We start from the raw sequence: 22,931 nt of genomic DNA, 5'->3' as shown, positions 1-22,931 counted from the left end.
TGAAATGGAATAGGGCTTGAAATGGCCTGAAATGCTTTATAGATATAGTAACAATCAAATTAGAAATGACTTACTATAAGATATCACTGTATAGCTAACTGTAAAATAAATATCATATTTAGTGACAGCCCAAATTTGGCCCCAATTTCATATGGCTGACGACCAAGCATTTTCTGCCAAGCATCCTCTGAGCGACGCAGAGACAACATTTAAATGTCTGCAGACTTGTTACAACTTCAGCCTAACGCACAACATGTTTTCCTCCCTCTGTGACCAAGAAAAAATGGTTGTTTCAATTCTACAAAATGATTTAGTATTTTTCTTCATGTTGAGAGCTCTACATCCGGTGTAGAATACCAGAGTGAGATGAAACCACAATTGCTGAAATTGCTAGTCTGTCCACTTTTTAATATATCTCCTAGGCTCTAGCGCCATTGTGCAGAGGGAGCCCAGAAAAGGATGAGCGTAAAATGTGACGTGTCACCTCCCTATGTGAATGTAGGGTGTGAAACCTGACACTTCAAGTCAACTCTGCTGACAGTGGTAGTGCAATGTAGACAGATGGTGTTTTTTGACACTTTAAGGCACTGTACACTGCTGATACACCTGTAACATTTAAGGAGATTATATTTCTGAGGTTATTAAAATGAGGTAGTGGCTCTTTACAGTTCATTGCTTGTGTCTCTGGAGTTTTGTGAACAAAATACACACTGACAATTTGTTTTAATAATACAAAATTATACTTTATTTACATAAATTACAAGAAAGCACAAACTGGTTCACCAAAGTCTACGTTAAAACATTGTCCATGCTGATAGTAGCCTAGTTTTTAATCATCACTTTCACTATGGTTAATCTCATGTCATTCAAATGTATACTGAACAAAAATATAAACGCAACAATGTCAAAGATTTTACTGAGTTACAGTTCATATGAGGAAATCAGTCAATTGAAATAAATTCATTAGGCCCTAATCTATGGATTTCACATGACTGGGAATACAGATATGCATCTGTTGGTCACAGATACCTTAAAATATGGGCCTCAGGATCTCGTCACTGTATTTTTGTCCATTCAAATTGCCATTGAAAAAATGCAATTGTGTTCATTGTTATAGTTTATGCCTGCACATATAACCCCACTGCTACCATGGGGCACTCTGTTCACAACGACATCAGCAAACCGCTCGTCCACACGAAGCAATACATGTGGTCTGCGGTTGAACATACTGCCAAATTCTCTAAAATGTTGTTGGAAGTGGTTTATGGTAGAGAAATGAACATTACATTCTCTGGCAACAGCTCTGGTGGACATTCCTGCAGTCATTATGCCAGTTGCATGCTCCCTCAACTTTAAACATCTGTGGCGTGACAAAACTGCACATTTTAGTGGTCTTTTATTGTCCCCAGCATAAGGTGCACCTGTGTAATGATCATGCTGTTGCATCAGCTTCTTGGTATGCCACACCTGTCAGGTGGATGGATTATCTTAGCAAAGGAGAAAAGCTCACCAATGGGGATGTTATCAAATATGTGCACCAAATTTAAAAGAAATACACTTTTTGTGCTTATGGACAATTTCTGGGATCTGTTATTTCAGCTCATTAAACATGGGACCAACACTTTACATGTGTTTATATTTTTGTTCAGTATAGTTTAAGAAGTGGGGAAAATGAATTCAATAAGTGTTTTGTGTTAATAATACTAACTCTAGTAGTTGAAGAGAAGTGAAATGTTTGGATATTGTATTCACATAACTGTATGACACCATGAACCACCTTATTCACAATACGGATTCTCTGTACTGACAGTAAGGCGTACAGCTAGGGTTGCAAAGCTACCGGTAATTTACCAAAGCTACTGGAATCTTCTGGAATTTTGGCAATTAACATAATCTATTTCAATCTATAGCTAGGTATCCATCCAATTGCGACAAATTTTAATGCGAATATTCTAAAATCTCTATAAAAACAATATGCACTTACAATATGGTCATATTTCCATCAAATTGACTTGTGGGAAAAAGTATGTGCGCGATGATGTAGTGCAGATAATTACTTTTGTGGTTGAATTTCTATTCCCATGTTAAATGGTTTTCCATCTTATTTTCAACTCTTCTGATGTATTTGTCAGCATATATTTTGCGTTATATAGCGAGTGTGTCCACTCTGGTCTTGGCACATGCTCTAGCCAACAGCTGGCAGGTACAATGCAGGTATAGCCTACATGATGAGATTATTATGTACAAGAGCAAGATTACTTTTATTTGTCAAACAGCAGCCAAGCATTGATCATCGTGTCACCAGAATAAGACCCTCGATATTTTTTGGAAAGTAGCATCAAGCTCATGACTGTCCACTTTCACCGCCCTGTGACGTTCATAATTTAATTAATCTGTAACCTATATAAACTGCATGCTTTCCTGAGTTGTTTTGGGAGGACCAAACAACATACCAACATACCAAACAACATGCGTGACTCCCAAGTTTACAATATTTGCGCATAAAGGAGTTTCTATTACAATTCCTCGCATAATTAATTTTACACACAAAAAGATTCCACCTTGTCTAGTGTGTTTTGTTGACATTTGGAAAGTTAACAAATTAGTCGTTTCCATCAGGACTAGTGCAATTATTTTTTCCTACATGTACTTAACACACAAAAATTTGGGATGGAAAACTGATCTTTGTTAATTTATACTTGAATAACTTTTAAAAATATCTATTCATATATAGTATTCATTTGTTATATCTGTGTGCATAATGTCCATGATTTTCTAGTAGATAAACCATAAAGTTTGGAAAATATAGCCTAATTAATGAAAAAAGCACCTAATCAACAATTGTCTTCAAACTAGTGACTTATTTCACAACTGCCACCAGTTTGATTCCAAAACATTTACAACATAAATATTGAAATAGTAAAATAAATGTGTATATAAAGGATATTTCATGCTGAAAGCATAATATTAAACACCAATGGTGTTCACTTAGTTGATGGTTTATATTTAGGATAATGTTTTACTGCTTGTCTTTGTATTTTTCATTTTAAAATCAACTTATTGAATTATTTCATAATTATAGACACGTGATAATCTGAAGTACTAAAAAGGCCACTCGATGTCATTTATAAAATTCCAAAAGAAACCTGAAAATTACCAAAATTCTGGTAGTTTACTGGTAAACTTAGAAAGTTTTCAGTAATATACCCTCCCTTTGCAACCCTTCATATAGCAGTCTATCCTGAAACCAAGTAAAATCAATGCAATGTTATTAAATCTATACAAAAAGGATTTACACATACATTACGTAATACTGGTATGTATAGTCACATAATTTAGCTTTCACAGTCCTCTGTCTGAATAGAGAAAGCCTCTACTTGTCTCTACTGTAAATGGGACTTGAGATATGACATGAGCGTTATGTCATCAGCAGCCTTGTTGGATGAGAGGGGATGATTTCAGATGGCACTGTAGCTTGTGTTGTTTGGAGAACGGAGGAATGATACAAGCAGCGCAACCTTCTTCACAAAGAGGATGTAGTGGAGTCCACCACCTCACGACCGTTACACACCGTTGTTACCGCTGTTGGCACACAGGCAGAGAGAGGCTGATGCAACAATAATAATACAAAATACAGAGTAAAAATGTAAAATACAATTTTTTTAAAGCAAATAAAAATAACTTGCTTGTTTTTCACATTGATTAAAGCTAAAATATTTAACCAAGGGATCTGGTTTTAGCACATTTTAGTAGTGTTCTGCATACGCCTATATAGTTGCCAAACACAACAGACACCTCCACCACTGTAATCATAAATATCAGTAGACCTATGTATGTTTCAGATGATGGCTCACTATTTTTGGAACCCATAACTAAATCTTGTGTGCTTTGGCCAGCAACATCTATGTCATGAGATGCATGTCATGTTCACCAACAATGACTGAAACGTTCATATTGGCCAGTGATAGCTACCTTTTGAGGAGCTGGGGACGGAGGCTGATGTTGTGGTGACCGTGGCCCCGAAGCGGTTGGCAGGCACCCTTAATGTGGTCACGTTCTTCTGGGGCTGGAATAGGATGACGTGGACCTTAGGAGCGAAGAGACAGCCTAGCACCACAGAGCCACTCAGACTGACAGAGATACACATGGTGGTGGTCTGAACCTGTATAGGGAGATAGACCAGGAAGAGGAGACAGGTTGAATCATCAGGATTCACTGAATAGACTGATAGGGCTGGGGTCTTTGTTGTTTCCTGACACACATTGAGCTCTATTACAAGACAAGTGACCAGTGGTCTTTTGCTATCTGCCATTTCTGCCAACCAGTTGAGCTGTTCTCAGCATCTCTGGAGGACCAAACTGATGGAAATCTCATTCAACTGTGCCCACTAATGACTGGCACTGCTGTCTGTCCTGGCAGAGCCTAGGCCCAGATTCACAAAACACTTCTTACGCAAAAACTTAAGAAGCTTCTTAAAAAAAAGAAGTTCATATGATAGTTTGTAAGTGAAATTCCTCAACAATAACTTAAGATTTAATGAATTTCTTTCGAACTTCTCCAATATCGTCTTACAAATCTTCTTAAAATATTTGTTGCTAGGCAACTGTTTTTGCTGGCTTTCCAGCTAGCAATGGCAATAATGCTAGTATATTTCTTACTGAGATTACTGTTCTAAAACATGTTCTTGGGTTTAAAATAATCAATACTGAAATTTTCAGATTAAGTTTGTGAGTGAATTAAACGTTCAATTGCTTTCATGAGCTTGTTCTCTCACTGCCCTGAGTTTAAGACAAGGGGTTAGCTATCTTGGAATTAAGATTACTTTATTTTCAAGAATCTAATTTCTTCTTCACTTTTTGCTTAAGGAGAAACATATGAAATAGCACAAGCACATTTCCAATAACCTTTTTAAGGAATAGCAACTTTGCTTAACTTTCTTCTTAAGTCTATGGTTAAGGAAAACATGGCAGTTAAGAAGAAATGTCTTCTTAAAAAGGTTCTGTGAATCTGGGCCCTGGTTTGTCATCATGAGCCAATCGTTAATCTGCTCTGACTCCTGACCTGTGGTTACTCAGTCTTCACATCCAATAGGCTGCCTCGTACCACTGCAGTTTCCGCATGCAAAGATCACCAGTTCACACAACAGTATGGTCTGACTCTGAGCATCAAAGCACATCTATGTAGTACATTAACAGCATGCACAATCCGTAATAGTATGATGGAAGGCTTTCAGATTTGTTTCTGTTGAATTTGAACTCCATTTCACCCTGATGAAATAACACTATGACAGTGTGACACTGCTTTTGTCCAGGTTACAGTTGAGTGTGAATCTCCAAGAGCTGTCTATGGCCCTTCGCTGACCTCAACAAGCATCAGGTTTGATAATATATATATGCATGTATGTAAAGATACAGTAGGCATTTAGCTACCTAGGAGCTATTGAATGCATATTTTAACATAAGATAATTTAACGAACCATGCACTAGACTAGAGCAACAGCCTTGAGCTTTAAGAGAGAGAGAGAAGGTGACTTAGAAATCAGGAGAGAAAGAGAGAGAAAAAAGGCTGCCATTTCACGGTTGCTGGAAGCACCGTCTGGAATACTGAATGTCCATGTCCATATGAGACCCCAGGTTCATTGAAATGTAATGAACAACACAGCTTGTCTTTCATGTGAGAACATCTCCAATGTTGAAATGCAGGAAGCTGAGCCCAACTGCTGTCATTATTAATGGCACACAAACAGAGAGCAAAGCGTTCTGTTACATAGCCAAAACCTTTTCCTAGCTTAATTATTCTGTCTACCACAGCTCCAATATGAACACTCATCATCTATATTCAATATGTACACTCATCGTAATACTGTTCATCCAGTCTCTCACTACTTTCTCGCCTGCTTTCTCGCCTCTTCTCTCAAACTTTTCTCTTCCAACTCAGAGGTGTTTTTTGCTAGTACATAGAACACCATAGAGTTGATGAGGAGATAGCCTGGGGAAACTCATGATTCTGATGCAAGGCCAATATGAGACTCCCTCCTCCTCCCCCTCTCTTTTCTCCTCCCAGAGCCCAGTGGCACACCAACACCAACCGGACTGTCATTAGACTAGACTAGATTCAGCCTTGGGTCACCGTTATCATACACCCTGGACTGAACTTTTGTGTCAGTTGTATACATATTGTCTCTCTTTATCTTGCTTACATGCCAACAAAGACTGCATAGGTCTGAAACACGCTGATGAAAGCACCTTTAAGCTATATTTTGATATAGATATAATATATACAGTAAGTCATCTATCCTGTTAGGCTATATTGTGGTGTCATATTGGCCTCGTCATTTGGGTGTTGAGAAGGGGCACACTGGGTCACTGGGTCTGGGTGTTCATTAGTCGATTAGTCGATCAGTTAAGCAGATGGCTGTCTGTAGATGACTAAGGCAATCTTAGCATCAGGCCCTCAGAAGCCCAGCTATTCCCTTGTTTGAACTGATCTCAGTTGAGAACTGGAAACGAAGCTGTGGAAATATCGTAGAGAAATGCTGGGAACAACCCACTGGGCACAGACATCAGTTTAACATCTACTTTTGATTTACATTTGGTTGAGTTGTCAACTAACATGAATTAAATGTGAAATCAACAAAAAATTCCGCCATGTCATTGGATTGGATTTAGGTTAAAAATACGAAATTCCCTTACGTTGATGACTTTTTTCAAATCCAATCAGTTTTCCACCTTGATTCAACGTTATCATATTGAATTTTTTGGTTGAAATGACGTGGAAACATCATTGATTCAACCAGTTTTTGCCCAGTGGTAAGAGTCTTCCTATCTAAATTCCCTGGGGGAAATCTCCTGCACATTTCACTGTCGATGTTAGAAGGGAGAAAAAAAACATACTTTTCAACTCATAATGTAACGTATATAAATGGCGATACTGGAGTTTTAGATTAGATAAGGAACGTCATTTGGAGAATGGCTATACGAAGAAGGTGATGATCAAAAGGAATTTATGTATGTTACGTAGATCCATTGGTACACTAAAGACACATTCAAGGACTTATAGAATTCTTTAATAATGAAAATATACCCACCTTGTCATTAATATCGTAATGACCCTAGTGTTGATAAGTACAATTACCTCGTTCTACTCCGTCATTTCATTACATTGGAGTTGGGGTTGCAAAATTCCAGTAACTTTCTCCAAATTCCCAGATTGTCCAGAAGTCCTGGTTAGAATATTCCCAGAATCAGAAGGGGAATAAGCAGGAAATCTGGAAACCTCCAACCAGGATTTCTGGAAAATCTGGACATTTTGGTAAAATTACCAGCATTATACAACCCTAATTGGAGTATATTTTTACCACTCACCCTGTAGTCGCTGGCTGTGACGTAGAAGATGGGTTGGAAGGCCAGCCAGATGATACAGGTGGTGTACATGGTGAACCCAATGAACTTGGCCTCGTTAAAGTTCTCTGGACACTTCCTGGTCTTGAAGGCGTAGACCGTGCAGAGGACGATTAGGACGCAGTTGTAGGCCAGAGCAGCCAGCATGCTGGAGTCCTTGCTGTTGCACTTCAGGGTGACTATATCCCTCCTTTCGGGGCTCACCTCAATATAATTAAATAAAACAGAACCATATTAGGAAATAGAGTAGTGTATACAGTATATTAATATAGAATATTATTATATATTTCTATGCTCATGTGATGGGCAATAATATCACTGTGCTTGCTTAACAGTATAGCTTTCTTCCCTGACCCTCACTGGGCTGGAACCAGGGATCATCTGCTCTGCAAACATACACGACCCTCCACTTGACAAAAGCGAATGAGTTGATAGCTTGTGTGGAAACATTTCAGGCCACGGAGTGATGTTAGGAATCCAACTCTATTACGCCCACCTCCTTCCTCACGCCAGGCATCTCCACCAGGAGCCAGACCACAGCCACCAGGAGCTGACAGGAGATAAGTCCACCGCAGATGGCCACCTGGGAGGCTGGGCTGATGAACCGTGGCCGTGTGGCCCCGTCCTTCACCCCGCTGAAGATCCTCGCGATGCGGTTGGTCTTAGTGAGCAGTGCCGAGTAGCACACGGCGAAGGAGGTTCCCAGGCCTAGTCGACGTAGGGTACACACGGCCATCGAGGGCTTGGCGATGTAGATGAAGGTCATGCTGTAGCACATCAGGACCCCCAGCAGGAGGATATAGGACAGCTCCCGGCCGCTGGCTTTGACCACAGGGGTGTCATTGTTTTTGAAGAACAGGCCCACCACGGAGAGGGTACACAACATGCCCAGGCAGGAGATGGTGACGGGCCCAATGGCCCAGGCATCCTAAATCAAATGAAGGTTTATTTAAAGTGTTATTTCACACGTAAATGTCTCAAAACACAGACAAATATTTTAAAAAGAGGAGAAAAATAAGGTAAAACAGTGACAGTACCTCCCAGCGGATGTACTCCTCTGGGAGGTCGAAGCAGCCTGTCAGGTTGGCCTGGGGCCACTGTCCGAAGCTGCAGTCTGCACAGGTGAACTCATCCAGCAGGTACTGGTAGGGCTGGCAGGGGAAATAGATAGTTAAACATCTACAGAACATCTACAAACTATCAACAATATTTCAACTTACTATCCACTTACCCTAGCCCTAAACTTAACCATCCTACACCCCCCAACCCCCCCCCCCCAAATAAAGGTAGTGCATATTCAACCGGCAGAAATGAATGGCGCCGGGCGGAACACACCCTCAAAGTGAGCTGCTGATTATCGGAAGATAAACTATACAATGAAAAAATAAATGAATCTCTCACACTCATCTCTCCGTGCTTGTGGATGTATTACCTGGCAGGGGATGCAGATCCAGCAGCACACATCTCCAGGCTGCATGCTCTTCACCTCGTTCTTCCTGCAAGGATCACTGCACTGGGAGGTGGGGGGCGCTCCGGCTGGGCCCCTCCATGGCACCTGGCTGGTGTTCAGGATCAGGCCCTGGGCCCAGTAACCCACCTGAAGAGGAAAGGAGAGATACTTTATTCTTCTTACTTTTTCCCATCCCCAGACACACAGGGTCAGCCGTGGTTCAGCACTCCTGGATGAAGAGCTACATACCTTCCTATACACGTATTTATCATCCTGTTTGTGGTAGTGGAAGATGTTGTAGCGGCCCAGACTGTCCCCGTAGGTGTCAAAACGAACAATGTTCTCCGTGTCGGCAGGTCTGAAGGGAGCTGAGGGGAAACAGAAATACTGTATATCAATGATGACATTTCAGAAGAAAGAACAACTCTGCAAACAAATCACAAATGAGATGTTATGTCAATGTTTCCTTTATCTTATCCATTTGCTTTTTAATTCATTTATTTAATGCAACATCTATTCATGAGGCATCTTCTCAAAATAGTGCACACTGTTCGCCTACTCTAAGCATCTTACTGAGTCCCTATTTGTTACTGATCCCACTGCAAATCAAATCATCCCCAAACCCTTTTCAACAGGGACACAACATAAACTGCGAAACCAATCTCACGGTAAATTCAGATCGGCATTTGTTTCAAATTGCCCCAATGTACCAATATTGATGAAACATTTAATACTCAATTATAATTACACATCATTCTAGGACTAGCTCAGGTAATAACAGGATTGCTATGTGATTCTGAGCTGCTTCCGCTTTGTTCTTACATATTCTGTGGTATCACATTGAAAATAAGAAATGTAAGAATAGATTAAATGTATTATTTCTGATGACATGAATGGTACACTATATATACAAATGTATGTGGACACTCCTTCAAATGACTGGGTTTGGCTATTTCATCCACACCTGTTGCTGACAGGTGTATAAAATCAAGCACACACCCATGCAATCTCCATACATAAACATTGGTAGTAGAATGGCCTTACTGAAGAGCTCAGTGACTATCAACGTGGCACCGTCATAGGATGCCACCTTTCCAACAAGTCAGTTCATCAAATTCCAGCCCTGCTAGAGCTGCCCCGGTCAACTGTGAGCTCTGTTATTGTGAAGTGGAAATGTCTAGGAGCAACAACGGCTCAGCCGCAAAGTAGTAAGCCGCACAAGCTCACAGAGCGGGACTGCCGAGCGCAGAAGCGCGTAGCAACACTCACTACCGAGTTCCACACTGCCTCTGGAAGCAACGTCAGCACAAGAACTGTTCGTCGGGAGCTTCATGAAATGGGTTTCCATGGCCGACTAGCAGCACAGAAGCCTAAGATCACCATGTGCAATGCCAAGCATCGGCTGGAGTGGGGTAACGCTAGCCGCCATTGGACTCTGGAGCAGAGGAAATTATTTCTCTGGAGTGATGAATCACACTTCAACATCTGGCAGTCCGATGGACGAATCTGTGTTTGACGGATGCCAGGAGAACGCTACCTGCCCGAATGCATAGTGCCAACTGTAAAGTTTGGTGTAGGAGAAGTAATGGTCTGGGGCTGTTTTTCATGGTTCAGGCTATGTCCCTTAGTTTCAGTTAAGGGAAATCTTAACACTACAGCATACAATAATATTCTAGACGATTCTGTGCTTCCAACTTTGTGGCAAGGCCCTTTTCGGTTTCAGCATGACAATGCCCCTGTGTACAAAGCAAGATTCCTACGAAATGGTTTGTCGAGATCGGTGTGGAAGAACTTGACTATCCTGCACAGAGCCCTGACCTCAATCCCTTCTAACACCTTTGGGATGAATTGAATCGCCAACTGCGAGGCAGGCCTAATCGCTCAACATCAGTACCCAACCTCATTAATGCTCTTGTGGCTGAACGGAAGCAAGTCCCCGCAGCAATGTTTCAACATCTAGTGGAACGCCTTCCCAGAAGAGTGGAGGCTGTTATGGCAGCAAAGGTGGGACCAACTCCATATTAATGGCCATGATTTTGGAATGCGATGTTTGATGAGCAAGTGTCCACATAATTTTGGTCAAGTGGTGTACATATACAGTTTAACTATAAATTACAGTACAAGCCAAACGTTTGGACACGCCTATTCATTCAAGGGTTTTTCTTTATTTTTTATATTTTCTACATTGTAGAATAATTGTGAATACATTGAAACTATGAAATAACACATATGGAATCATGTAGTAACCAAAAAAGTGTTAAACAAATCAAAATATATTTTAGATTCTTTTAAGTAGCCACCCTTTTCCTCGATGACAGCTTTGCACAGTCTTGGCATTCTCTCAACCCGTTTAGCCTGGAATGCTTTTCCAACTGTCTTGAAAGAGTTTCCACGTTTACTGAGCTGCTTTTCCTCCACTCTGTGGTCCAACTCATCCCAAGCCATCTCAATTGGGTTGAGGTCAGGGGATTGTGGAAGCCAGGTCATCTGATGCAGCACTCCATCACTCTCCTTCTTGGTCAAATAGCTCTTATACGGCCTGGAGGTGTGTTGGGTCATTGTCCTGTTGAAAAAAAAATGATAGTCCTACTAAGTGCAAACCAGATGGGATGGCGTATCGCTGCAGAATGCTGTGGTAGCCATGCTGGTTAAGTGTGACTTGAATTCTAAATAAATCATGGACATTGTCACCAGCAAAGCAACACCACACCATCACACCTCCACCTCCTCTATGCTTCACGGTGGGAACCACACTTGCAGAGATCATCCGTTCACCAACACGCCGGTTGGAACAAAAAATCTCACATTTGGACTCATCAGACCAAAGGACAGATTTACACCGGTCTAATGTCCATTGCTCGTGTTTCTTGGCCCAAGCAAGTCTCTTATTGGTGTCCTTTAGTAGTGGTTTCTTTGCAGCAATTCAACCATGAAGGTCTGATTCGCAAGGTCTCCTATGAACAGATGATGTTGAGATGTGTCTATTACTTGAACTCTGTGAAGCATTTATTGGGGTCGCAATCTGAGGTGAACTTGTCCTCTGCAGCAGAGGTAACTCTGGGTCTTCCTTTCTTGTGGCGGTCCTCATGAGAGCCAATTTCATTATAGAGCTTGATGATTTTTGCAATTGCACTTGAAGAAACTTGAAAAGTTCTTGAAATTATCCGCATTGACTGACCATGTCTTAAAGTAATGATGGACTGTCATTTCTCTTTGCTTATTTGAGCTGTTCTTGCCATAATATGGACTTGATCTTTTATCAAATAGGGCTATCTTCTGTTTACCAATCCTACCATGTCACAACACAACTGATTGGCTCAAATGCATAAAGAAGGAAATAAATTCCACAAATTAACTTTTAATTAACAAGGCACACCTCTTAATTGAAATGCATTCCAGGTGACTACCTCATGAAGCTGGTTGAGAGAATGCCAAGAGTGTGCAAAGTTGTCTTCAAAGCAAAGGGTGGCTACTTTGAAGAATCTCAAATATAAAATATATTTTGATTTTTTTAACACTTTGTTAGTTACTACATGTTTCCATATGTGTTATTTATTCATTTTGATGTCTTCACTATTATTCTACAATGTAGAAAATAGTAAAAATAAAGAAAACCCCTGGAATGAGTAGGTCTGTCCAAACTTTTGACTGGTACTGTATATCTAAACCTGTGCAGTGAATGAAGGGTGCATATAGGCCAACATTGTCATATAGCCCGTAATCAAGTCACCTGACCTTATATGGCTTTTAAGGCCATACACATTTTATTACATTACCCGCAGAATTGGATGCACTGCATATGGCCTCCGGTCCACCCATCATGGAACATTTACTTAAATGGGGATTTCCCCTTCTGGGAGTTCTATTTCTATTGTTAAGACTGCTTCACTCACCATCGAACTTGGCCTTGAGGATGAAATCCCTATAGAACCTCTTCCCGGTGCCTGGCTTCATGGCATCACAGATCTTGGTTGCATTGAGTGGGCAAACTGCCTGCCTCATATTATGTAGGGCATGAGCCATAGCATACACTGCGTTCACTACAAACATGATCTTGGACTCCTGCTCAAACTTGCCGTCCCGCAGACTGTGTTCGCTACAACCAAGCTCTGTGAGACTACAGTCGAAGCGGTGCTCCCAGAATTCTCTAAACCAGGGGTTCCGTGTGTTAGTGTAGGGGTTCAGCTTGGTGAAGTAGTCGGCAAACTCCCGGATAGGGTAGGAGGCCAGCTCGATGGTGAAGGCCCCCTCGGCTGCTGTCTCACTTCCCCTCACAACACTCTCCTGCAAATAATTCACATTTTCTCAGTAATTGGAATGAAAATACGCCCTTTATCAAAATCGCAAAACATTACATTTCATGGTAAACAAAGGTAAAATTATGGAAATCTATTCTTATAAAGGAATGTATTCCTTAATTGTGAAGGAGTTGATTTTGATTGTTAGGAAATCAGGAATCAACTTTTTGAACGGAAGCCAAGGCCCTACCTGAGCCCCCCAGCCGTCGCTGGCCACCCAGATGAAGGTGACGTTCATGCGGGCGGCAGCCACTAGCAGCTCCCTGGCATCCTCACTGCGTGTGAACAGAATGACCACCTTGGCATTGGACTTCTGCTGCAGCGAGCGGATCACCTGGTCGAAGCTGTACCGGTTCATCGAGCGGCTCACCTGTTAATTATGCACCAGCTTTGAACCATCATGTGCTAGAATAAGACATAGTCTATAACAACAAGGCAGCAAAAGATACAACACTATTCTAAATGGAATCAACCAATGTCAGGATTTAATCTGATCGTGGGTTGTCGACAAATCAGCTTTTAAAGCAAGTTTCCAATTGAGCTGCAGTGTTTACAGTGAATGCGATCTCTGCTAACGCGGTAAAAATTGCCTTTAGAAACCCCATTGTCGTCAACCCGCGATCAAATTCAATTTAATACCATGCAATAGTATTGTAGCGAAATCATTGGGTAGCCCATATTTGGATTCTAACCCGGGTCCAGAGACTCTTAAACCAACACCTTAACCATTACGCCAAGATTTCTGAACCCCTTGAAAAGGTCCGTAGGTGTTGGGTAAATGTCGCTACAGTATGAAACCTTTGTAATGATGAATTATTTTCACTGTGAAAGTGGAAACAACAACAAACAAACAACAACAACTGGCTGACCTTGGCCGAGGTGGCGATGCAGATCTGGCGGGCGCGGGCCTCCTGCTGGAAGGCATCGATGCCTGTCTCACCGTAATCGCCCTCGGATGCCACGGTGGACACGTAGGTCCAGTTGAAGTAACGCAGGATCTCGGCGATGGCCTTGGCCTGGTAGAAGTCTGGCGGCACGGTGCGGGCGAAGTAGTCATAGCGAGACTTGTCACTGAGCTTGGCGCTGGTGGAGGCGTAGCTGATCTGAGGGATCTGGAAGAGGCGCAGGAGGTTGGCCACCTGGGGTGGGAAGAAGCGAGGGAGAGTGATAAACCATGCCAGCTAGTCTCAGACATTTAACATAATGCAATCATCTCTCATCTAATCTAAAATTCTAATCTCATAATAATTGAATGATCTCGCCATTTCCACTACTGGAAGAGGCAGAGGGGGGAGTTTGGCCACCTATACAGAGAGAGAGAGAGGGAGGGACGGAGAAACTATGTCAGCTAGTTCCAGACATTTACCACCTACACTTACTGTTGAAAAAGGCCTAAGAGAGCTTTATCCTCATCTAAAATTCAAATGGGCTATAATCACCATATTTATCATGTAAATTATTCTCACAGTGACAATAGCTGCAGCATGTGTATGCTTGGACGTGACCATACACAGTTCCCGCCTTGGGTTAGGTGATCTCAACCGGCACATCATTTATATATACAGTTGAATTCGGAAGTTTACATACACTTAGGTTGGAGTCATTAAAACTCGTTTTTCAACCACTCCACAAATTTCTTGTTAACAAACTATAGTTTTGGCAAGTCGGTTAGGACATTTACTTTGTGCATGACACAACAACATTTTCCAACAATTGTTTACAAACAGATTATTTCACTTATAATTCACTGTTTCACAATTCCAGTGGGTCAAACGTTTACATACACTAACCTGACTGTCCATTAAACAGCTTGGAAAATTCCAGAAAATGTCATGGCTTTAGAATCTTCTGATCGGCTAATTGACATAATTTGATTCAGTCAGGAAGTCATTCGAGTCATTTGAGTCAGTCAGTCAGGAAGTTAAAGCTTGGTCGCAAATGGGTCTTCCAAATGGACAATGACCCCAAGCATACTTCCAAAGTTGTGGCAAAATGGCTTAAGGACAACAAAGTCAAGGTATTGGAGTGGCCATCACAAAGCCCTGACCTCAATCCTATAGAAAATGTGTGGGTAGAACTACAAAAGCGTGTGTGAGAAAGGAGGCCTACAAACCTGACTCAGTTACACCAGCTCTGTCAGGAGTAATGGGCCAAAATTCCCCCAACTTATTGTGGGAAGCTTGTGGAAGGCTACCCAAAATGTTTGACCCAAGTTTAACAATTTAAAGGCAATGATACTAAATACTAATTGAGTGTATGTAAACTTCTGACCCACTGGGAATGTTATGAAATAAAACTGAAATAAATCATTCTCTCTACTATTATTCTGACATTTCACATTCTTAAAATAAAGTGGTGATCCTATCTGACCTAAGACAGGGAGTTTTTACTCGGATTACTCGTATTATTGTGAAAAACTGAGTTTAAAAGGATTTAGCTAAGGTGTATGTAAACTTCCAACTTCAACTGTATATATACAAGTGTATACTACCGTTCAAAAGTTTGGGGTCACTTAGAAATGTCCTTGTTTTCCATGAAAACATACATGAAATAGGTTGCAAAATGAATAGGAAATATAGTCAAGACGTTGACAAGGTTATAAATAATGATTTTTAATTGAAAAAATGATTGTGTCTTTCAAACTTTGCTTTCGTCAAAGAATTCTCCATTTGCAGCAATTACAGCCTTGCAGACATTTGGCATTCTAGTTGTTAATTTGTTGAGGTAATCTGAAGAGATTTCACCCCATGCTTCCTAAAGCACCTCCCACAAGTTGGATTGGCTTGATGGGCACTTCTTACGTACCATATGGTCAAGCTGCTCCCACAACAGCTCAATAGGGTTGAGATCTGGTGACTATAATAGAGTGGCCAGCACAGACAGAATACCAGCTGACTGCTTCTTCCCTAAGTAGTTCTTGCATAGTTTGGAGCTTTGCTTTGGGTCATTGTCCTGACGTAGGAGGAAATTGTCTCCAAATTAAGTGCCGTCCACAGGGTATGGCATGGCGTTGCAAAATGGAGTGATAGCCTTCCTTCTTCAAGATCCCTTTTACTCTGTACAAATCTCCCACTTTACCACCACCAAAGCATCCCTAGACCATCACATTGCCTCCACCATGCTTGACAGATGGCATCAATCACTCCTCCAGCATCTTTAAAATAATTTCTGTGTCTCACGAATGTTCTTCTTTGTGATCCGAACACCTCAAACTTAAAAATGTGCCTCTGTCCAGTGTCTGTGTTCTTTTTCCCATCTTAATATTTTATTTTTATTGGCCAGTCTGAGATATGGCTTTTTCTTTGCAACTCTGCCTAGAAGGCCAGCATCCCGGAGTCGCCTCTTCATTGTTGACGTTGGGACTGGTGTTGGGTGGGTACTATTTAATGAAGCTGCCAGTTGAAGACTTGTGAGGTGTCTCTTTCTCAAACTAGACACTCTAATGTACTTGTCCTCTTGCTCAGTTATGCACCGGGGCCTCCCACTCCTCTTTCTATTCTGGTTAGAGCCAGTTTGCTCTGTTCTGTGAATGGAGTAGTACACATCGTTGTACGAGATCTTCAGTTTCATGGCAATTTCTCGCATTGAATAGCCTTCATTTCTCAGAACAAGAATAGACTGACGAGTTTCAGAAGAAAGGCCTTTGTTTCTGGCCAGTTTTAGCATGTAATCAAACCCACAAATGCTGATGCTCCAGAAATTCAACTTGTCTAAAGAAGGCCACTTTTCTTGCTTCTTTAATCAGCACAACAGTTTTGAGCTGTGCTAACATAATTGCAAAAAGGTTTTCTAATGATCAATTAGCCTTTTAAAATGATAAACTTGGATTAGCTAACACAACGTGCCATTGGAACACAGGAGTGATGGTTGCTGATAATGGGCCTCTGTACGCCTATGTAGATATTCCATAAACAACCTGCTGTTTCCAGCTACAATAGTCATTTACAACATTAACAATGTTACACTTTATTTCTGATACATTTGATCTTATTTTAATGGACAGAAAATAAGCTTTTCTTTCAAAAACAAGGGCATTTCTAAGTGAACGGTAGTGTATATATATAAATATATATTAAAGGTGCACTATGCACAAATCGCTCCTCCATTTCCTGGCTGCTAATATTCTAAGAGTTCGCCTAATCTTCAGTTTATGTGAAAAAGTAATTGTGTAGAGAATCATTGTAGCATCTAAATCGCTGTGAAATATTTTCCGTAACCAGAAATATTGTATTGTCAGCTGTTTAAAGCTGGTGTACAAAACTGAAAATAAAAGACACATAAACCAAACTTAAGAATGGGAAGCATAGAAACAGAGCACATAGAACAGCTATTTCGCTTCTTAGACTTGTTTTCAAAGCAAATGACAGATCTATAACTCTCATTTCCATGTAAATGTGATCGAGTCGCCCAAAAAGTTACATATTGTAGCTTTAAAGGAAATTAACAAAACCACTGCAGCACAACATGTGCTCTGTTTTCAGAGCTAATTTATCAGGGAGTGATATCAATTGCGCAGCCCCAGTCCAAAGGTGTCTATAGTTGTGTCTTAAATGACACCCTATTCCCTATATGGTGGCTCTGGTCAGAAGTAGTGCACTATATAGGGAAAAGGGTGCAATTTGGGAAGCATGAATACATATATATATCTCTAATAAATCTTCTGCTGTCCAAAAATGTCGATCTCTTTATTTCTGCAGCCCCAGTCCAAAAATGCCTATTTCTACTGTATCAGTCTTCCTCAGAGGAGCTTCTTTAAAACAGCTTCTGCTGTCTATCAGGAGCCTACCTTAGGATTTGACTTGCATTGGTGAGATGAGGAGGCCTCCAGCCAATGCCCCTTTCACATATCTCCAATCCTGTCTACCATGTCAGCTATCCACAGTTCCTGGCGCAAGAGCCATAAGTGGATAACAACAATATCTGTTTAATTATATGATAACAACAACAAAACCATCATTGAGATAAGAACATTAGACGCTTGTTTTGCTATTTGCCCAGCAGCTTAAAGCTGTCTAGTCCAAGGCCAGATACAGTCAAGCCCCCAGAAAGACAGACTGAGGTGTGTGTGTGCGTGTGTGCGTGTGTGTTGGAATCTACAGTCAATATTCTGACAACATAAGCTCATTATGCCCCAAATAACTTGAACAAGATTTATTGATCTACAGTGTGGGCGCTAGTGAAAGTGTATTCTGCTGAGAGCAACGAGGGACATTACTATGTGTGATGCACCACTCTGAAAGCAGATCATGTTGAATGAGCATTAGAAATTGTAATCATTGTCACAAGAAGCATGTGTTTGTTTAGTGGTTAATGTACGTCTATGGTGCCCTTTTTTTTATTGAGTGCCACATTGTCCACAAGAGAATGGTAGCAAAAATCATCTTCCTTTCAGCAAGAAAGATGGTGTCGATAGAGAGGGCTGCCATGCTTCTAGCTCTTAGGAAACTTTGCAGTATTTAGTTTTTTTATGTGTTATTTATTACATTATTAGCCCATGTAAGAAATATTACATACAGCCGGGAAGAACTATTGGATATCAGAGAAGCAGTAACTCACCAGCATTACCAGCATTACGACCAGAAATACGACTTTCCTTTTTTGTTCGTACCCGCCAGGGCAATTGAACTGATTTCAGACGCTAATCCAAAACACCGCCGGCGGAGGAGAGGTACTCGGAGTGGGCTTCTGTCCGACTCAGGAGGCGCGCACACCACCCACAGCTTCCGAGTATATTACTCGCTAATTTTCAGTCTCTGGATAATAAAGTTGACGAGTTCAGGGCGAAGATTTCCTTCCAAAGAGACATCAGGGATTGTAACGTACTCTGTTTCACGGCAACATGGCTCTCTCGGGATATACTGTGAGTCCTTACAGACAGTTGGAATCTCAGTTCATCGAGCAGACAGGAAAACATATCTCTCCAGGAAGAAGAAGAGTGGGGGTGTATGTGTCATGATTAACTACTCTGGTGAGATTGTGATAACATACTCAAGTCCTTTTGTTCACCCGACCTAGAATAACTCACAATCAAATGCTGACAGTATTACCTCCCAAGAGAATTATCTTTGGTTATAGTCGCAGCCGTGTATATTCCCCCTCAAGCCGATACCATGACGGCCCTCAAAGAACTTCACTGGACTTTATGCAAACTGGAAACCACATATCCTGAGGTCGCATTTATTGTAGCTGGGGATTTTTAACAAAGTAAATGAGAAATTAAGAAAAACGCTGCCGAAGTTCTATTAATACATTGACTGTGGTACTTGCACTGCTAAAACACTAGACCACTGCTACTCCAACTTCTGGGATGCCTACAAGGCCCTCCCCCGCCCTTCCTTCGGCAAATCTGATCATGACTGCATTTTGCTCCTCCCTTCCTATGGGCAGAAACTCAAACAGGAAGTAGCCGTGCTAAGGACTATTCAACGCTGGTCTGACCAATCAGAATCCTCACTTCAAGATTGTTTTGATCACACAGACTGGGATATGTTCCGGGAAGCCTCCGAGGTTAATATCGACGAATACACTGATACGGTGACTGAGTTTATCAGGAAGTCTATAGGAGATTTTGTACCCACTGTGACTATTAAAACCTACGCTAACCAGAAACCGTGATTAGATGGCAGCATTCGCGCAAAACTGAAACCGTGAACCATCGCATTTAACCATGGCAAGATGACTGGGAATATGGCCGAATACAAACAGTGTGGGTATTCCCTCCGTTAGGAACTCTGACAGGCAAAACGTCAGTATAGAGACAAAGTGGAGTCACAATTCAACGTCTCAGACACAAGACATATGTGGCAGGGTCTACAGACAAAAACAGACTACAAAAGGAAAACCAGCCACATCGTGGACACTGATGTCTTGCTTCCCGGACAAACTAAACACCTTCTTCCCCCGCTTTGAGGATAACACAGTGCCACCGATGCTGCCCGCTACCAAGGACTGTGGGCTCTCCTTCTCTGTGGCTGACGTGAGTAAGACATTTAAGCGCGTTAACCTCCGCAAGGCTGCCAGCCCAGACGGTATCCCTCGCATTGTCCTCAGAGCATGCGCAGACCAGATGGCTGGAGTGCTTACCTACATATTCAATCTCTCCTTATCCCAGTCTGCTGTCCCCACATTCTTCAAGATGGCCACCATTGTTTCCTGTACCCAAGAAAGCAAAGGTAATGGAACTAAATGACTATCGCCGCATAGCACTCACTTCTGTCATCATGAAGTGCTTTGAGAGACTAGTCAAGGATCATATCACCTCTATCTTACCTGACACCCTAGACCCACTTCAATTTGCTTACCGCCTTAATAGATCCACAGACGATGCAATCGCCATCGCACTGCACACTGCCCTATCCCATCTGGACAAGAGGAATATCTATGTAAAAATGCTGTTCATTGACTATAGCATAGCATTCAACACCAGGTGGTGAAGGTAGGAAAAAACACCTCCAAATTCACTGATCCTCAACACTGGGGCCCCACAAGGATGCGCGCACAGCCCCCTCCTTTACTTCCTGTTCACCCATCACTGTGTGGGCACGCACGCCTCCAACTCAATCATCAAGTTTGCAGATGACACAACAGTAGTAGGCCTGATTACTAACAATGACGAGACAGCCTACAGGGAGGAAGTGAGAGCCCTGGGAGTGTTTTGCCAGGAAAATAACTTGTCACCCAACGTTCAACAAAACAAAAGAGCTGATCGTGAACTTAAGAAAATAGCAGAGGGAGCATCCCCCCTATCCACAATGACGGGACCGCAGTGGAGAAGGTAGAAAGCTTCACGTTCCTCAGTGTACACATCACTGACAAACTGAAATGTTCCACCCACACAGACTTGGCACCTAAAACCCTCACAAACTTTTACAGATGCACAATTGAGAGCATCTGTTGGGCTGTATCACCGCCTGGTGTAGCAGCTGCACCGCCTGCAACCGCAGGGCTCTCCAGAGTGTGGTGAAGTCTACCCAATGCATCTCCAGGGGCAAACTACCTGTCCTCCAGGACACCTAAAGCACCCGATATCACAGGAAGGTCAAAAAGATCAACAAGGACAACAACCACCCGAGCCACTGCCTGTTCACCCCGCTATCATCCAGAAGGCGAGGTCAGTACAGGTACATCAAAGCTGGGACCGATAGACTGAAAAACAGCTTCTATCTCAAGGCCATCAGACTGTTAAATAGCTATCACTAGCAAATTAGAGGCTGCTGCCCTATATACATAGACTTGAAATCACTGGCCACTTCAGTAGCGGAACACTAGTCACTTTAATAATGTTTACATATTTTGCATTACTCATCTCATATGTATATACTGTATTCTATCCTATTTTACTGTATCTTAGTCTATGCCGCTCTGACATTGCTCGCCCAAATATTTATATATTCTTAATTTCCATTCCTTTCCTTTAGATGTGTGTATTGTTGTGAAATTGTTAGATATTACTGCACTGTTAGAGCTAGAAACACAAGCATTTCGCTACACCCGCAATAACATCTGCTAAACACTTGTATGTGACATTTCAATTTATCTGATGTTGTTCTCCATCTCTCCAGCTATCCATGCCCGCCCCAGGGTTTCTGAGTTTGTGCCAATGTGTGTTCTAACACTATTGCAACTAACTAGCACTGTCTCTCAGGCACCTCATGATGCCTAGAGGGTTCCACAGCCCTACCATTCCCTTGGAGCTCATTTAACAATTCCTCTTCACACTAATCCACATTTAGATTCCCATTCTTTCACCAGCCTTCATTCGCTTCCCAGTTTCCAGCTCATGAGAATTTAAGTAGCCAGCTATTAGTCTTTAAATAGGGAAATGAATCCAGTATTTGATGCTTCATGCACATCCTTACACAAACAATGTTCTGTGGAACACAAAATACAAGTATTTTGTATGCCGTGTTGCAGCTGTATGTTTTTCAAAGCACATGTGTGGCCTTTTTCATTCTGTAATTCTATACATCACTGACACCGAGGACTTTTTCAGAGCACATATGTGGCCCCAATTGTGGTTTATGTGGTATGAAAGGATTGGACCTTGTGCTGTCTTCAATCAGATGTACAGTATGAGATGCTAAAGAGTATGATCCTACAGAAGTCTCGCCATTTGTGTCTGAAACAGAAAAATAAGACTTAACTTACCATGGATGCAACATACATGTACTGCTTATTGCCTAAACTGTAGACAACATTCCTTCAGTCCTATGGTTGGCATCTGGGAGCTTACAGCTGATTGAGTGATTTTGTCCAAGACATATCTGGGTATTTCATTTCAAGGACACTGTTGCATAAATAAACGTCAGGGGCATCAAAGTGGACGGACATTGTACAAGCTGGAGAGACCAAATAGACCAGTTAGTATGGTGAGTGCAACGCTAACATACTGTGTAGTGCGTCTCCCTGGAGCGTGCCTCTATAAACTGACCATAGAGTTGGATAGAGAGGACGCACTTACCACGAAAACCTCAATGGGGCTGCCCATGCTGTCACAGAAGTGATCATGGCAAAGATAGGGGATGGGCTATCTTTCTAACTCAATGGAGTTAACTGAAATTAACCCTGATCTTAACCGACTCTGACAGTTCCATTTAAAACACCCTGTAGACCACAGGCCTGGGGAAGCAGCAGGCACACTTTGTCCCTAGCGAAGAAATGGAGTAAATATTATCTATTTAGACAGGCGCAATACAATGATCCCTCTGGACAACAGCGTAAGTCCATTCCATGTCCTCCTTCTAGCTGAATATAGAACAGGAGCAGAGTGTCGACTGAAATATG

At 41.8% G+C, this 22,931-nt stretch overlaps 1 protein-coding gene across 4 annotated transcripts in view; it reads right to left on the bottom strand.

The window, feature by feature from the left end:
- Positions 1-723: 723 nt before the first annotated feature.
- LOC129843481 (metabotropic glutamate receptor 2-like) overlaps positions 724-22,931 on the bottom strand; it is a 69,520-nt gene continuing 47,312 nt past the window's right edge. For all 4 annotated transcript variants that reach the window (XM_055912228.1, XM_055912238.1, XM_055912247.1 and 1 more), the window contains 10 exons: positions 14,018-14,287; positions 13,339-13,518; positions 12,744-13,134; positions 9,100-9,218; positions 8,833-8,997; positions 8,438-8,551; positions 7,897-8,328; positions 7,365-7,604; positions 3,973-4,162; positions 724-3,582 (listed from right to left, as the gene is read on the bottom strand). In XM_055912228.1, the coding sequence (XP_055768203.1) occupies positions 3,524-3,582; positions 3,973-4,162; positions 7,365-7,604; positions 7,897-8,328; positions 8,438-8,551; positions 8,833-8,997; positions 9,100-9,218; positions 12,744-13,134; positions 13,339-13,518; positions 14,018-14,287 (2,160 nt within the window). In that variant the 3' untranslated portion in view covers positions 724-3,523. The remainder of the gene's footprint in view (positions 3,583-3,972; positions 4,163-7,364; positions 7,605-7,896; positions 8,329-8,437; positions 8,552-8,832; positions 8,998-9,099; positions 9,219-12,743; positions 13,135-13,338; positions 13,519-14,017; positions 14,288-22,931) is intronic.

Source organism: Salvelinus fontinalis, chromosome 3, assembly GCF_029448725.1.
Source record: "Salvelinus fontinalis isolate EN_2023a chromosome 3, ASM2944872v1, whole genome shotgun sequence".
Taxonomy (NCBI): Eukaryota; Metazoa; Chordata; class Actinopteri; order Salmoniformes; family Salmonidae; genus Salvelinus; species Salvelinus fontinalis.
The sequence above is the reverse complement of the archived record's forward strand: the minus strand, read 5'-3'. Positions and strand labels throughout refer to the sequence as shown.